Raw genomic sequence first — 18,202 nt, forward strand, 5'->3', positions numbered from 1 at the left:
CTGGACAAACTGGAGAAATGGTGTGAAGTAAACAGAATGAAATTCAATAAGGACAAATGTAAAGTACTCCATTTAGGAAGGAACAATCGGTGGCATACACGCAAAATGGGAAATGACTGTTTAGGAAGGAGTACTGCAGAAAGGGATCTGGGGGTCATAGTGGATCACAAGCTAAATATGAGTGAACAGTATAACACTGTTTCAGAAAAAGCAGACATCATTCTGGGATGTATTAGCAGGAATGTTGTAAGCAAGATACAAGAAGTAATTCTTCTGCTCTACTCCACGCTGATTAGGCCTCAACTGGAGTATTGTGTACAGTTCTGGGTGCCACATTTCTGGAAAGATGTGGACAAATTGGAGAAAGTCTAGAGGAGAGCAACAAAAATGATTAGAGGTCCAGAAAACTTGACCTATGAGGGAAGATTGAAAAAAGTGGATGTTTAATCTGTAGAAGAAAAGTCTGAGAGGGGATCTGATAACAGTTTTCGAGTACATAAAAGGTTGTTATGAGGAGAAGAGAAAAACATTGTTCTCTTTAACCTGTGAGGATAGGACAAGAAGCAATGGGCTTAAATTGCAGCAAGGGAGGTTTAGATTGCACATTGGGAAAAACTTCCTAACTGTCTCGGTAGTTAAGCACTTGAATAAATTGCCTAGGGAGGTTGTGGAATTTCAATCATTGGAGGTTTTTAAGAGTAGGTTAGACAAACACCTGTCGGGTAGTCTAGCTAATACTCAGTCCTGCCTTGAGTGCAAGGGACTGGACTAGAAAACCTCTCGAGGTTTTCTACAATTCTATGATAAACTTAATACAGTAGGATCTCCCAAAGATATTGTAGGAAATTGCCACATCTGTCACAGGGATGACCTACGTAATTATAGGCTTCGCAGTCTGACATCGATCCCAGGTGAATTAATGGAGATCCTGGTATGGGATTCAATTAATAAAAAAAAAATTAAAGTGGAGGGTAATATAATTAATACCAATCAGCATGTGTTTATGGAAAATAGATCCTGTCAAATTAACTTGATATTTTTTATGATATTACAAGTTTGGTTCAAAGAGGTAATAGTGTTGAAGTAACATTCTTAGAGTTCTGTAAGGCATTTGACTTGGTATCACGTGACATGTTGATTAAAAAAATAGAAAGATATAAATTTGACATGGCACACATTAAGTGGATTAAAAGCTATCTAACTGATAGGCCTCAAAACGTAACTGTAAATCTGGAACCATCATCGGATGTTTCTAGTGGGATCCCACAGAGATCAGTTTTAGGTCTACACTATTTAACATTTTTATTAGTGACCTGGAAGAAAACATACAGTCATCATTGATAAAGTTTGCAGATTACACGAAGTTGAGAGAATTGTAAATAATGAAGAGGACCGGTCACTGATACAGAGTGATCTGGATCACTTGGTAAACTGGGCACAAGCAAAAATATGTGTCTTAATATGGCTAAATTTATATGTATACATCTAAGTCCTGCCATGCGGGCAGGGGACTGGACTCGATGATCTCTCGAGGTCCCTTCCAGTCCTAGAATCTATGAATCTAAGAACAAAGAATGTTGCCATACTTGCATGATGGGAGACTCGACCCTGGGAAGCAGGGACTCTGAAAAAGATTTGGAGGTCATGGTGGATAATCAGCTGAATATGAGCTTCAATGTGATGCTATGGCCAAAAGAGCTAATGCAACCTTTGGATGCATAAACACGGAAATCTTAAGTAGGAGTAGAGAGGTTATCTTACCTCCATGTTTGGCACTTGTGTGACCTCTGCTGGAATACTGTGTCCATTCTGATGCCCACTATTCAAGATGTTGATACATTTGAGAGGGTTCAAAGAAGAGCCACAAGAAAATACTAAAAGATTAAAAAACATATCTTATAATGGTAGGAACTTAACAAATAGAAGGTTAAAGGGTGACTTGATAAGTCTACAGGTAGCTGGGAACAATCTAGCAGAGAAAGGTATAACATGACCCACTGTCTGGAAGTTGAAGGTAGCCTAATTGAGACTGGAAATAAGTCATACATTTTAATAGGGAGAGTGTTCCAATGGTTAATTAATGTGCCAAGGGTCGTGCTGGATTCTCCATCGCGACAATTTTTAAAACAAGATTGGATGTTTTTCTAAGAAATCTATCTGCTCTAGGAATTATTTTGGTAATGTTCTATGACCTGTGTTATACAGGTCAGGTTAGATTTATCATAATGATCCCTTCTGGCCTTAGAATCCGTGAAATGAAAAGATCCTTGTTCCACATGTAGTCCCGTGAAATTAGTAGCACTACTCCCAGAGTAAGATGTGAGCAAGAATGGCAGAATCTGACTCTCAATGAAGAAAATGAAGTTTTGAGCCAAAAACAGAGGTGCCTGAAATAAAGGGATGTTTTTTGACTACAACACACTGTGTAGTCCTACACTGATTTTTCAAAAGTGTCCAGCATTGGAACTTCTGTTCCCATTGAACTTGATGGTAAAACTCTGGGTAATTTCAGTGGGAGCAGTTAGGCCAGTGCTGAGTGTATTTGAAAAGCCTGCCCTAAAAGCACAAAGGAACCACTCACAGAGCAAGGAACTGCTCATTGTGTGCAAAGGAGGCAAGATCTAGCCCTTAGATAGTTGCCTATAATAATTATTCTGGCTTACTTAGGGCTGGTCTACACTTAGATAGTTGCCTATAATAATTATTCTGGCTTACTTAGGGCTGGTCTACACTGGGGTGGGGGGTCAATGTAAGATACGCAACTTCAGCTATGGGAATAGCATAGCTGAAGTTGACGTATCTTATTTCGACTTACCTTGGGTCCTCACGGCGCGGGATCGACGGCCGCGGCTCCCCCGTCGACTCCGCTACCGCCGCTTGCCCTGGTAGAGTTCCGGAGTTGACGGGAGCGCGTTCGGGGATCGATATATCACGTCTAGACGAGACGTGATATATCAATCCCTGATGGATCGATTACTACCCGCCAATTCGGTGGGTAGTCTGGACGAACCCTTAGTAACTACAGCTTCTTTCTTTTTCTATGTGATTAAGATGTAATTAGATCTATTTCAAGCACTTGAAGTGGGAAACTTCCTTCCACATCTTCTGCATCTTTGTATGGTAGTGGGGAGGAGCAGACTCCAATCAAGAAGAACCGCTGAATTTTTAACTATTTCTACAGCTTTTCTTCCTTCTTTCTACCCCTACTCCACACCACATTTCAGAGATTGCTAACTTTATCGGTTTTGACTATATCATATTTTCTTACATCTTCCCTAGCTGGCAAAAGTAAGTAAGCAAGGCCAGGGATTAAAGCTGTGAGAGGGGAGAAAAAACAGATTTTTTTTTATAAATGTGTTTTTAAAAAAAAACAGTTGTAAAAAGAATCCGCACTCAGAATTATAAAACCAAAAATCACAGATTTCCATGTATTAGAAAAAAGTGGGTTTTCACTCCAATGAATTTTTGAAAGTATTTTGTCATTTTGCCACAGAAAATATGTGCAAAGCAAACATGTAGAGCTTGAACAAGAAAAAACTGGAACATTTTTCCCCAAGAGATTTTTGTTTTAGTCATGGGTCAGCAATGAAAAAACTGTTTGTTTCTCTCTCGATGTTGGTAGGTAATATTCCTCTGTGCACAACAGCTGCTTTCTATTGGAGTAGATAGTGCCTGTAACATGTATGTATCAAAGGCATTTCTGTGCTTCTAATCACTATAATGTCTGTGCACCTTGTATACTTTAATGAGTCAAGCCTCAGAACTACCCCCTTTAAAGTAGGAAAGGGGTATTGACAGGCCGGAAAATAGACATAGAAAGGTTAATGCAAAAATTTTCAAACTTGATTTCTGAAATATAGACTCCGAAATCCATATTCAGGCCCCTAAATAAAAGTGGCTTCATATTCATAGGTGCTGAACATTCACAGTTCCTAGTAACTTCAACTGGAGCTGTGAGTGCTCAGCAATTCTAAAAACCAGACTGCTTTTATTTAGAGGCAGACTTTAGACACCCAACCTTCAAAACATTGCAATAAGTGACTTGCCCAAAGTCACAGAAGAAGTCTGTGGTAGAACCGAGAATAAAACCCAGATCCCCTAGCTCCCTGTCACGTATTGGCCACAAGACCATCTTCCCTCAATGTGCAAACATTACAGATCAGTCCAATCAATGTGATATTCCTCTTTGTTAACAGTAATTTCCCCAGGACAATAAAGCAGATTATTAGCAGTGGGCAGGTGCTCACATATCCATCCTAACAAGGGTAGTATTCAGAAGACCTGTGGGACAGTCACTCCTTTAATCATTAGTGAAACCCTACACCAAGATGTCAGGAATTTAGTACTCCTGAATGTAATCTAAAAAGCCATTTGCTCTTATTGTTGTAATCCATGTTCTCTTTTCACCCTCCCACTCCTTTTGTTTTTCTTATGTCTGTTTGTTATATCACAGCTTTATTAAGTGTACGTCCAGTCTACCTGCCGTATCGGTGGGTAGCGATCGATTTATCAGGTTATCTTGTTAAGACGTGATATATCGATCCCCAAACGCGCTCCCCGTCGACTCCGGAACTCCACCAGAGTGAGCGGCGGTAGCGGAGTCGACGGGGGAGCCGCGGCCGTTGATCCCGCACCATGAGGACCCAAGGTAAATCGATCTAAGATACTTCGACTTCAGCTACGCTATTCACGTAGCTAAAGTTGCGTATCTTAGATCGATCCCCCCCCAGTGTAGACCAGCCCTAAGATTGTAAGCTCTGTAACTCAGGGATAGGTTCTTCTGTATGTTCTGTAAAGTACACACTGAACTCTGGGGCAAGTAGTGATAGTGGTAACAAGGGATAATCATTCTTCTAGTGCTTCTGAAAAGGCCCTGGCATGACCAATAGCTTTATGCTTAATAATTCCAACCATTCCACCTCAACAGTTAGCTTAAAACTTCCAGTTATCTTGAAACCAATTTGAAAATATCAGTTCAGGTGAGAGACAAGATGGGTGAGATAATCTCTCTTATTGGACTAACTTATGTTGGTGAGAGAGACAAACTTTCATTGCACAGAACTGTGTCGCTTGAAAGCTTGTCTTTCTCACCAACAGAAGTCGTGTACAATAAAAGATATTACCTCGCCCACCTTGTCTCTCTAATACCCTGGGACCAACACGGCTACAACAACACTGCATAGCTTCAATGACAGACAAGTGGGTACCATTTGAACAGAAGTGCCCTAAGGCATTGAATAATGCTTGATATTGGTTTGTCACAACCCTCCCCTCCACTAGTTTAGAGGTAATAGGTGTGAGGCTCTTACTAGTTTCTGGATACTGTTGGCCCTAACCCAGCTTGCATGCTTCCTTACTGCTATGAAAAGGATCAGTATGTAGACCACTGACACTTGGTTGAAGACATTATTCAGATTAAGGTCATGATTCCCAGTTCAACCAAAGAGGGCAAGATGCAAACCCAAGGAAGGTGACTTGCCTTTGTGCCCCTGATCCTGAGGCTGTGAAACTCTAATCTACATCTGCTATTAATCACTCCCGGGGCTGTTACAGCGGCCAAACATCAGCCAGGCCTCACCCTTTGTTTTCTGGTTACTTCTCTTGCACCAGCAGTTGGTGGAGGGGGTAGCCAGGCCCCGCAATAGCAGCTCTAAGCCATTGAAGATACCTTCTAACCAGGGGGAAGCCTTTGGGGTCCAGTTATAAATGGGAGTTAGACCAGCTTTGTGTTGCCAGAGTGGTGCAATGTGTCCTAAACAGGTGTTAAATCTTTCTTAATACAAATTCGGCCAAGTGAAGCAGTCTGATATCATTTTCATCCATGTTTTCTGCCATTATGTCCAAAGCAGGCAATCTCATTCATGAGTTCTGAATCAGCAAGATACTTAAGCACATGTATAACTGTAACCATGTGTGTAGTCCCAGTGAAGTCAGTAGAAACTACACGTGTGCTGAAATACCTGGATGAAATATGGCCACATACCCTAGCCCCCACATCTTGTGAAATAACATTTGCCTTTGCCCCTTATCGAAATGTTCTGCAGTGCACTCTTGCTTCTGGTCAGGGTTACAGAACTAACTGAACCGTTGACCCCTCTCTGGTTTCACAGATCCAGGGATGAATTTGACAGACTAGGACTGCTCCTGCTCCTACTGATAGCTCTGGCAAAACTCACATTGTCTTCGCTGGGAGAAGAATTAGACTGAATAGTTTTAGCAACCATTGCCAAAGGCATTAGCAAGAGCTAATGCTAGAGGCATCGCATGGCGCTAGCGGCATTACGGCTAGAGAGCACTAGGCAATGCTGTAGTGATCATGGCCAGAGGCATTTGAAAATATACCACTAAAGGCAGGTTCCTCTGTGTGCTGCATAGGACTTTAGCTACTCTATTTAGCCACAATGCTTTTACAAATATAGGAACCTGCGAGATGCTGAGCACTTTCAGCTCCCTTTAAGGTGTGGAATGTAATAATGAGGAGCTGGTGCTCAGCACGTTCAGACTCAGAGGAAGTGGCTCAGAGGAAAGGAAAGGAAAAGTTCTGTAATATTTGCTATACAGTGGCTAGGGCAAGCATAAGCTTCAATTGGTTGAGCACATAGATCTAAATGTCAAATATCTAGAATATTTTCCAAATGCAAGTGGGATGTCAAAACTTGAGAAGAGTGATATTTATTTTTAAAAAACCAACAAAACGGGTAGGTTAATTCTTACAAAATATTTGATCGGAAACAGAACCAAAATGCCACTAACTTATTTGAGAGACGGAGAAAATGTCAACAGATCTGAGGCTGTTCATTATCACGAGAGCTAAAAATTAGACAGGGAATTGCAGACAGTAACCTGAAAAGCAACAACAGCTGAAAACTTTGTGTGGCAGGCCTGGTTTCAGATACGTTTTGTAAAGCTCAATTGAAAAGTGAAACATAGATTGGTGGGCAGTTTATGTTAAGGAAACAATAGAGGAGTACTGCCCAGCATGGGCTGTTAATTTGTTTGATTTGATTTTATCCTCCAAGCACATTAAAGTCCAAGCACCTCTAAACTTTGTTATACTTTTGTACATCATCCTTGCATGCCAGTGTTTGCCTAGAAACTCACCCTAAGATGTCAGTCATTGGAACTATTTCATGTGGAAGCATTGCTAAGTAAATTCACTAAATGCCTATTCATCCCAGTAAGATGGAGAACCACTGAAGCAGCAAATGTGAAAATCTGCACAGCTTACTATACAGAAAGCGGTTTTCTGAGGCTGCCAAATTGAGACACAGAGTCTGACCCTGGGAGGCATTAAAACTCACATGAGTGAACATGGAAGGAGGGTCTCAGGCTCCTACAATCTAGCCATTTAGGTTCATTGATAGACAGATACTCCAATTGGTCTAGACTCAATCAATAGTTAACTTGGTCTTTATTCATCCGTTCAGTAATAAACTGTTACCTATGATGATGGGAGAGTTTGTAAATATAAGGTACTTAGATGTTTTACTAGTTCGATAAAGTCCCCAAGTTAATACTACTGACTGCATAATTTTAGAGCATTTTATATAGGGAACTTGTTTAACTTGGTTTGATATGGCTTATAAAAGTGAAATGTTTGCAAGATGCTGTACCAGCTACAACTGTTTTATCTCTGACTTGACTGGTATCAGTTGCATTATAGACCATTGCCAAAAAGGGTCTTGTATCTCTTATTTTTAATGTCCTGTTTATTGAATCTGAGTCAGTAGCTGAAGATCCATCTATTCATTAGAATTTTCTCAGTTTTCCTAAATATGTTGAAGTAGATAAATAAAGGAGGAAATGTGTTTGTACCTTTGTTGAAGTAATAGGGAACCACCAGAGCAGACTCAAATACATACATTCTTGGACATTTAGGCTCAAAATTTGAAAACTACTTAGGATTTAGATGCCAAATAACTGATAAAATAAATGGGAATTAGCCATTCAAATTCCTTTGTTCCCATTAATTTTATTGGGAATTTGGCATCCAAATTCTAGGTAATTTCAAATTGTCATCCTAAATGTCCAAGAACTTACGTATTCCACTTTTACACGCCACATTAAGACATGTTAAATAAGTTCCCTGTATAAAAAGCTTTAAAATTGGCATTGAAAATCTCAGTCTTAACCTTTTTATTTATGGGAGAATACTGCACAAATGCAGAATTAATATCCCCCACAGATATTACTTTTTACCCCCACAAAATTGATTAATGCACCCCTTGCGGGCAGTGGCAGGGGGCAGAGGAGGTCCCGTCTGGTTCAGGTGTCAGGAGCAGCTGAGGGAGATGTATATCACCACCTTGTGGATGAGGCTGGGCTCTCTTAGTCCCTCTCACTCATTATCACAGTGCGCCTGGAGCCGGGGAGGGCCTAGGCTGGGGACGCCCCTGCTGGTGGCTCCTACCATGCGCCGGGCTCCAGCTGCTAATCCCAACTGGAGTGGGGGGAGTTCCCCTGCCCCCACACAAAGCGGCCAGGGCTGGGTCAGACCCACCCCCAGGAACCTCCTCCAGCTCCAGGAAGCTCTGCAACCCCCACATTTCCTGCCCCATCGCTCCCTGTCTGCAGTGAGAGGATCACTGCATGGGGAGCTGCCCCCCGGCTGTCCAACCTCCAGGGATCTGGACCACCCCACACCCACAACTCCTCTGCTGAGTCCCACTCCCTGCTGAGCCCGCTGCACCTGGAGCCCCACCCCACTGAGTCCCAACCAGCTGCACCCGGACACCCACCCTACCAAACCGCACTCCCACAGCACCCGGTCACCCCCGCTGCACCAAGACTCCCTTGCCAAGCCCATAGCCCCACACTCAGACCATCCCTGCTGAGCTCCAACCACCTTCACCTGGATCCCCCCACAGAGTCTCATTCTTCCTGCACCTGGAACCCCTCAACAAGCCCCTGTGCATCCAGATACCCCCCCCACACACACACACTCAGACCCCCCACTGAGCCATCCACACCCAGGATATTTGGCTCATATACTGAGCACATTTGAAATACAAATCACTGAGAGATAATAAGCATGCCTTTCTTTCTAGCCTTTCTAGCAGAACCGGTCTGTAAAGTTCAGCAAAACCAACAAAATGCTTTCAGCAACTTTGGCCTTTGTAGGGGAAAAGTCTGCATTAAAAATAGTGTTACAGTAATAGTATCTTAAAACTATGCCTTGAAGAGTCCAAAGGGTCTCAAAATAAGAAACAATAAACATAAATAACTATAGAAGACAGATTTCTGTACCTGATTTGCAAATTTTTTCTTGTTTCTTTCGCAGGACAAATGATCAGCTAGTAGCATTCCTGTCCAGGTATCGCAATATGAACTTCTTGAAGTCGCATGGGAGGGACAATGCAAGGTAACGTGACTTCTCTTAAGTTTGTGTTGGACATGACAATAAAAGTTAGACAGCATGGTTACTCCCAGTATGTGTGGATGAAGGAGTCCTGAGTTCAGGAGACTGGCTCCATGAAAACTGATACTGTGTCTTGGGAATAGTTGTGTCTCACTCCTGAATGGCTGCTCCTGCATGTTATCTACAGAAGAGCATTGGTGTAGAGAAAGACTTAGAATAGAATGCTGCTTACTCCACATTCCTAGGTAGAGGTGGGTTGCTGCATCAGAAGGTGTACTTACGGTGGGGAGCTGAGCACAAGAGGTTTTCTTTTGTTCTCAGTTGTTTCTCAAACAGTCTGAGCAGTTTTACATGTGCAAATGATCATTTTCTAACTCATTTCTGTGTGCAACAAAAATTGTATGCGGTGTTGTTGTATCTTTGTCCCATGATATTAGAGAGACAGGGTGGGTGACATTAAGAGGTCCGTGGAAGCTCAAAAACATGTCTCTCTTACCAACAGCAGTTGGTCCAATAAAAGACCCTCATCCACCTTATTACTGTAGCAAAAATTGGTAGTTTCACCTCCTCTGCTCCAAGCAGGCATCATGAATACCCTGTCATGTCATGGGGTTGGGGACAAACAGAGAAGGGAGAATTAGTCCTAAATATCTGTCTAGAATCGTCACAGCACCAAGCTGACATGTTTCTCTGAGAAGTGTCTGTAAAACCCTTCCAAAACCTGATTTTGAGTCCCCACGCTACTATGCTGCAAACAGTGATGTCCTTCACGCAGCAGAAGTTGGCTATCCTTTGCTAGTCATAGCCATATTGGAAACAAACCTAACACCCTCACCAAAGAGGTTTCTACAACACAGCTATACAACATTTTTTCAAGTAGCGTAGAAGTCATACACCATGTTAAATTCCATGGCAGAGTGGTATTAGGTTCTATAATGGATTCTTTAATAGAGTTTTATACTGGATCAATCACAAGTTACTGGTCTTGATGCCAGAATTACTGAAAATCTCTGACATGTGTTATGTAGAAGGTCAGACTAGATGGCCCTGGCCTTAAAATCTGTTAATCTATGGATTCCTTAATAGGGGTCTATCATGATGATGGAGCTCAAGACTAACAAAGAAATATATACTTTTCCCTTTTTTTATGTTTACAAAATCAAGCCTTAATGTTAGAGTAGAACTTTAAGAAACAATAATAAAACTTTGCATTTATGAGATGCCTTTTCCTCAAAGGTCTTAAAATGCAGTGTAAAGATGGATATTATTATTCCCATGTCACAGATTATTGAATCCCTTCAATCCCTTATTTTTATAGTCACCCCCATCTGTATGTCCTATCTTAATTTAGACCCCAATCTTGCAACCAGTTCCATTAGCACAGGCTCCAGAGACTGTGTGAAGACTCATTGACTTCAGTCCTATAGATTCAATTGCAGGTTTTGCAAGCTAAATCACCAGGTCCGGGTCATCCTCTGTGTCCTGTAAGGTGCCTGCCACATCTTTGGTTATGGTACAGAAAATAAATAATAAGAGAGCAAGCAATACATCCAGGGTCACAGAGCAAGCCAGTGGGCGAGTCAGGAATATAAACCAATCCCTTGACTGCCAACCTGCCTTTGCTGTAGACTTACAGCCTCCCTTTTGTCCTTATTTAGATGAATTCTTCACAACGTTATCATTCTAGTAGTGTTGTGGATGCAGGGCTTGTATTGCATTTGGTACCAAAATATATTTGAGAGGGAGTTATATAAAAACAAGTCAAAAATATAAATAGCTTTCAGAGCATATTCTCGGGTTTGGAAATACAGCTCTTCAGTGTGATTGACAGGCTTGGCTCTAGCTGGCAGTACAGTTAAATTGGAAAAGCAATGGAAAAGGTTAGGGAGATGCATTCCGTCGCTTTAGCTTTTCTGCTATTCTGGTGCACCTGATTATCCCCAAACATTGTAGCTAGCTAACTAAAATAACTAATGAATTATGACATTCATGCATAAAGCTGGGTTTAAGATGCCAACCTCAGCTGGGACTAGAACAATTTAGATCAATTAAATGCAGTAATTTGTTATTAATTTAATAATAAAATGTGCTAATGTGCCACTCGTCCTCTCAGAAGAATAATATCCCATTTATTAGTTCAGCTGTTGCTTTTGAATGTGTAAATATGTAAATGCCTTTTATCTTAATGTGACCATACACATTTTATTTTTACTCCTGACCTGGTCATATTAACGTTCCAGTTCATCGCTAGACATGGAAGGTCTTTGACTGTGCAATCTCACCTGCACAGAGGAAATAAGTATAGGCAATGCTTGAGTTCCTTTTGCCTTCTGATGGAACAGCTGAAAACAACATATTACAAGAGCAGGTGCAGCGTTGGCACCTGGACATTTGCATTTGAGCTTCAGGCAGACTCAGATGTAGCATCAAAACAAAACATAATCTCAGAAAATGAAAACTAGTTCCCCTCTCTATTGTGCTGGGCACTGGGCAGATGCACAGTGGGAGGAATCTTCCCCATCAGGCATTAGTGTGGAGGACTGGAAGACCTTTGCAGCTGCAAAACACGGGCCCCTGTTTGGCTCTGTCCATACCATCCTCTGCATGCTGAGATCATGCATCCCCCAAACAGCCCTCATTCTGGCCCCACGCTGTGGGTACCAGAATCCCACCAGTTCCATTACAGTGAAGCCTGTATGGATGTGGGAAGGATTTGCCCCTCTGGTATGTGAATTATGACAGTCTTTGGGCCTGATTCTTTGTTGCCTTGTACCTTGTCATTGTAGCCCATATAGGGGGTGATCTGACCATGAAGTTAGCGGGATTCAAAAAGAGGATTAGGCCTTACATGAATAACAAGGATAGGCAGAGTTATAATAGCAGATATTTAAAACAATAAAGAAGAGCTAGAAACCTTCCAGCTTCAGGGTGTAAGTCAAACTCATAACTATTGGGGGTTGGAGGAAACTTCTCTTGGTGACCTTATCCCATAACTGACTAATGCAGGATTTTTTCCTCTGAAGCAACTGGTGCTAGTCATTGTACGAGCCAGGATACTGGGCTGAATGGACCACTGGTCTGATCTACAGTGGGAATTCCTGTGGTCCTCGGTGTTTTCATCAAAATGTGAAGAATCATTAATACAAGAGTGCAGTATTTAAAACACAATTAGAGCAAATTATAATCCGTAAGTCTACCTTTTTGAATTCATGGGTGAATAACAGCTTCTAAACAATAAGCTTTTCAACTGCCTAAATTTGCTTTGTAAACAGCTGCCTATACTCTGAATTTAAAGTCACCATAGTCTGGTTTGTACAATGGAGAGCAAGGGAGAGAGAGATTAAAAAATACATCTTAAAACTGAAACCTCTCAATTACAACATAGTTTGTATTCAAGCCATGTAGACAATCAGTACATGTTTTACTGCTAAATATGGATAGAAACTAGGCTTCCTTTTATAGAATGAAGTTTTCTTTTAGTTATGCCAAAGTCATTAAAAAGTACATCACTCTGATTTTCCTTTAGTGGCTTCAGAAAAGAAATGGAGGTGGAAATGTCTCCTTAACTCAGCAGGAGAAGCATTATTTTCTTAGAGAACTGGATGTATGAAATGAAATTACATACATTGGCTAGAGTTGTTACATCGCAGTTAGTGGGCAACACTTACATTTTCTTCTCTTTTCAGCATCTTAGACTATTAAAAGCAGAAGAATAACTCCGTAGTTTTATAAGCTATTACAACTTGGATCACCCAGAAGATTTTTTTTGACAGGAGCGGCACCTGGCTGGTGTATTATAAAATACAAAGAGAGTCAAATGTGACATCTTCACTGACAGTCAGGAAAAGACATTTTTTTAGAAACCCTGCCACAATAGTCATTTGGGGAACAGTGTAAACATGCTGTGATTGTTGGCTGTTGTTAAATCTTAAGGGAATTGGGAGCTTACAGGCAGAATGGAAACAGTTCAGAAAAGTTCCATTCATTTTTTTCTGTATTGTTTTATAATTTTCTTTTTGTTTTGGATGTTTCCCCTCCCTCTTGTGTCACATAACCCCATCTGTAGTCTTGAGTTCTAGAAAACAGATAGACATCCCCTCTTGAGCCATTTAGTAGGCATGTCCTTAGGATTTTCAGCATCCAGCAGTAGGAGCCAATCTTATTCTCACTGGCAACATTAGCACACTGTGATTCGGGATTGGTTCCCAAAATCCTCCAAATCTTTACATCAGATGTTTAGTGAGGTAGGTGCCATTTTCCAATATGGCACATACTACTCTGGATACTGTATACTGTGTTAGGTAAATGGACAATATTACCTTTGTTATCTATTTCTAAGCAGCTAACCCGAATACTGGAGAATAGAACATCCAGTAATTGCTGCTGTATTACTGTTCTTATGAATCATCCATGTAATACCCGGCACTACTAAGTACTGTACATAAAGTGCAATTTACTGTGCCTGATGCCAAAATATTTTTAACCACTTAGCTGCCGGAAGCCGTTACATTCTTAATAGTTCTGAGGTACCAGAGTATTTGTTCAATGGCTTACTTAGCTGAAATTTCACACCGCACACATTTCAGTTAATTTGGTACTGTATCATCCTGAAATAACTTGACTAGAAAGGTCTATTCATTGCCAGTTGGAAACATAGTCCAATATTTGCGGACACAGTATATCAACTGAAATAGTAACACTCTTCTTATTATGCAAAGCATGTGCATTTAAAATTTGTATACCTTACAGCTGACTTTCAGATACCCATACTCCCCATTGCTTCATAATCAGTTCTAGAGGTGACATAAAAACTGCTTGTCCTTGACAATTTTCCTTCTCATAGCTTTTTCATTTTACTCTGTTTAGAAGATGGTGATCAGAAGAGCCCAGTACAAAGGAAAACAAAATAGGCTGAAAGTTTGGGAAAAAATAAAGTAAGATCAGCTCAGATGTCCTCATAGGAAAATAGCCTGGGATTGTTTTTAGTAAAGTGCTGAATGAATTTGGCTTGCGAGTGCAAAAACAGTATCAGTCACCACCCCAGACAGGTGACGTGATTTGAAGTCTTCCTAGAAAATATTTTATTGTGCACAGAGAAGAAGGGAAAAGAAGAATTACTGGTGGTGAGAAAGCAAAAAGATTACATGGAATCTTTTGTGCCCGCTACTTAACAACTAGCTGCTGATTTCATTTTTAATTGTATAAACAAATAATACTTTGTGTTTCCATAGTATCTTTTCACTCAGCAACCTGAAAGCACTGTATAAAATAACTGAGTCCAGCAACACCCTTTCAAGGAAGGCAAATATCACTATCCCCATTTTACCCACTGGTAAACCAAGAGCTTTGTGCATGGTGAGCTTGTATGTGGCAAGCCAGAGCGTGAATCTACATCAAAGAGCCTAGTAGAACTTCTAGTGCACTGTACCTATAAGCGCCGACTCCGTGGGTGCTCTGGGGCTGGAGCACCCATGGAAAAAAACCAGTGGGTGCTCTGCACCACCGGCAGCTCCACAAATTAGTGCCTTCTCGCACCTCAGTGCCTTCCGTCCGCCAGCGGCCCCACCTATCAGCTCCTCCCCCTCCCTCCCAGTGCCTCTCACCCGCTGGGAACAGCTGATCCACGGCATGCGGGAGGAGTAGGGGCAGGAAGAGGTGGGGCAGGGGTGGGAGTTTGGAGGAAGGAGTGGAGGTGGGGCCTTGGGTGGAGTGGGGGTTGAGCACCCCCCGGCAACTAGGTAAGTCGGTGCCTATGACTATAGCAGAGTCCATACAGCAAGTTAGTTCGTGAGGAGTTGATGCTATGGATTCAGACCCTGGCTTGCTGTGCACTGAATCACCGTGTAGATGAGCCCTTCGTCACAGAAAGGTTAATAGCCTGATTTTGGAGCTTTGGGTGCTCAACATCTCTGAAAATCAGTGTAGAAGTGACTTGCCCAGAGTCTCACATTGAGTCATTTGGAGAGCTGTGAATGTCGCCCAAATGTCCTCACTCCCTTTCCCCTGCTCCAATCGTTTGCTGTGCAGATGCCAAGATGATGAGCACAGCATAAATACCTAGATAAACATTAACACTAGTCTGGCATTGGGTGGATGTGTGAATACTATCTACACAACACGTTTTTCTTCAAACTCTCTGTCAACGCGCCCACCAGTTGTGCTCCATCAGTGGCAACCTTCATGGGAGCTAGTGTAGACTGGGCTGTCTGTGTTGCATAGCTAGATGCCACGGTGCTTAAAACTGCCTTATCGGTAATCTAATGCTCCCAACCTGGCTACTGCTCGTGGAGTTGCACTGCTGAGAAATGTTACAGGGTGGGGGAGAGCGCTAATATAGAGACGGCCATGGAGTGGCGATTAGATACTTAACAAACATTCGTATTTGATGTTATTTGACCTGTCTCTGCGGTAAAGTCACATTGCACTACATACGCTTCATTAATAGTTGATTTTGTCTTAGCAGTGTTGTTTATTATTGGGGACAGAATGCTAAACATTTGCATTGTGTGCTCTTTAAGATTTTTATTCCTTTAACCTCTGCTGTTGTGTTTTTGAAAACATCTCATTAGTGAAGAATGTTGGAGAAAAGGCCACAAGACAAGAAAAACTTGGAATGTTCCTCTAAGGCCGCGTATACAGAAGGGAATTTTAAGAATCAATGCTACTACTAGTCCAGCTGCATCAATGTAAGCTCTGGTAGAAGCCATCGTACAAAAAAAGCTCTGGCAGTTTCCAGGGTTTAAAAACATGCCTCTGAGGATTCTTTTCTTTGTGCGAGGGAAGACTCTGTTCCCTGACCTGCAACCCTAAAATGTTGAGGAGCTGTGAGAACTTCCAAGAACTTCTTTCCTTTGAAAGTTTAATTGCAAGAAAATGAAAAATAAGATCTTTCAAAAATAGTGCAAGCTAAATCTTTGGGAAAGGTGGAGAAAGAGGAGACTTTAGAAGACTTTCTCCAAGCCAGAACTTAGGGATGGGATGTGGGAACAGAATTAGATGAATATATTGGGCAAGTTCTAAGTGTATAAAAGAAGCAGGAAAAAGAAAGTAAGACTTTTACTGTACAGTTGGACAAATTCAAATATAACCGCACAGATCTCTTATAAGGAATGGACTAAAGGTGTGTCTTGGTGAACCTTCGATAACATTCCAGGATATTCTAAGCTCTGTGGATATTTTATTGCAGTAAAGATGTCATTTAATTGAGATGGGTCATGTGGATCATATTATTTTGATATGGGGATCTGGGGCAAAATCAGTACTTGGTCCTGCTAGTGAAGGCAGGGGGCTGGACTCGATGACCTTTCAAGGTCCCTTCCAGTTCTAGGAGATGGGATATCTCCATTAATTTTCACAAGTAGGGAATATGTTTGGTACTTTGAAGAAACAAAATCAAAAACTGTGCATTACCTTACAGTTTTTTCCTTTAATTAATGAAAATGAGCTAAACCTTAGGTGTCCTGACTTTTGTAGCATTGGACCAAATGTCTGCCCAAAACCCGTTTGCTCAGTAAACATGGAACCATTTAAACCATGGCAAACAGGTGGTTAGGAAAGACTCCCAAAAATCTGTTAGTTTTCTTTTCTTTTAATTATCAGTGCCAACCTGTTTAACTTGAGGAATGATTTGTACTTGGATGCCATGTATTATTATGATGGATGTCAGCACATAATTAATATTTAATCTCTAATCATTAAAGCAGATTTCATTTTCTCTCGTGTTGTTTTAAACTTACATATTTATCATTGTTTGATTTTTTCCTTTACTTAATCCAATTATAACAGCTGTGTCAAAATGATAATTGACATCACAGTTGGTATTACCCTCTTTGGCAAGTTTGAGTAGAATGTTTTCAGGAGACTATCTTTGCTTTTTTGTTTTGTTTTGCTTCTATTTTTTCTTCCAACTTGTATTTAAAGTCTCATCAAAATTAGCAGGCAAAGCAACATTAGGTTTTTCTAAATGTCTGTTAATTGCAGAAATAATTAATATCTGTCAGTGCACCCCCACCCAAAAAAGGTGTCAAGGAGACATATTGACATTTTGAAAGAACTTTCTCACCGGAGAAACTTTCAACTGTATCTAATTTAAAACATAAATCCATAAGCCTTTCATGTATTTTCCATAAATATTTTTATGTTTCTTAATTCCCTAACTCTGCCCTGACAGCATCAAGCACTATGTCTTGTTCCCTTACTTCGCTAAGATTCTATTTTTCTGAACTATCACCCAATCATTTTCCTCTTATACAAATCCCCATTTCTGATTTCTTCCTTTGAGAAATCAGTGCTGTAGTATAATAACATTGGGTGGTGTGCAGGGCCAGATTTCCAATTAGGCACAGTAAGTAGGGGGCACTGGGCAGTGGGGGGTTGGTGGGAGGTCTGTGTGTGTTGGGCACTGGGCAATGGGAGGGTCTAGATGGGGCACTGGGCAGTTGTAGTGATGGAGCTGTGCGAAGGGGTGCCTAAAAGTAAAAGTAGCAGGGTCCCCCCGCTGTCCGCAGCAGTTCGGAGCTCCAAGCACTGCCGGGTGGCGAGGGCCCCACCGTGTCTGAGCAGCGGGTGACCCCCACTGTGCCTGAGCAGCGGGGAGGACCCCACAGCTCCGAGCCACTGTGGGCGGGAGGTGACCCCACAGCTCTGAGCCGCCGTTGGCGACGGGGGGGTTGGGGGGGGGAGCCTGCAGTTCTCAGCTGTCGCGGGCAAAGAGGGGAGCTCAGAGGCGGGGCCACCACATCTGCCCAGCCACCGGGGTGCCTAAGGATGCAAAAGATGTAAATCCAGCCCTGATGGTGTGAGTGCGTGGCAGGAAGGAGAGGTAATAAGATGATCTCACTTAAT

The 18,202-nt window shown here is 41.7% G+C and overlaps 1 protein-coding gene across 1 annotated transcript in view; it reads left to right on the forward strand.

Moving 5' to 3' along the window:
* Positions 1–18,202, forward strand: part of XYLT1 (xylosyltransferase 1) — a 321,898-nt gene that overhangs the window by 247,164 nt on the left and 56,532 nt on the right. The window contains exon 6 of the mRNA XM_054042319.1: positions 9,281–9,361. Coding sequence (XP_053898294.1) covers positions 9,281–9,361 — 81 coding nt within the window. The remainder of the gene's footprint in view (positions 1–9,280; positions 9,362–18,202) is intronic.

Source organism: Malaclemys terrapin, chromosome 10 (genome assembly GCF_027887155.1).
Source record: "Malaclemys terrapin pileata isolate rMalTer1 chromosome 10, rMalTer1.hap1, whole genome shotgun sequence".
Classification (NCBI taxonomy): Eukaryota; Metazoa; Chordata; order Testudines; family Emydidae; genus Malaclemys; species Malaclemys terrapin.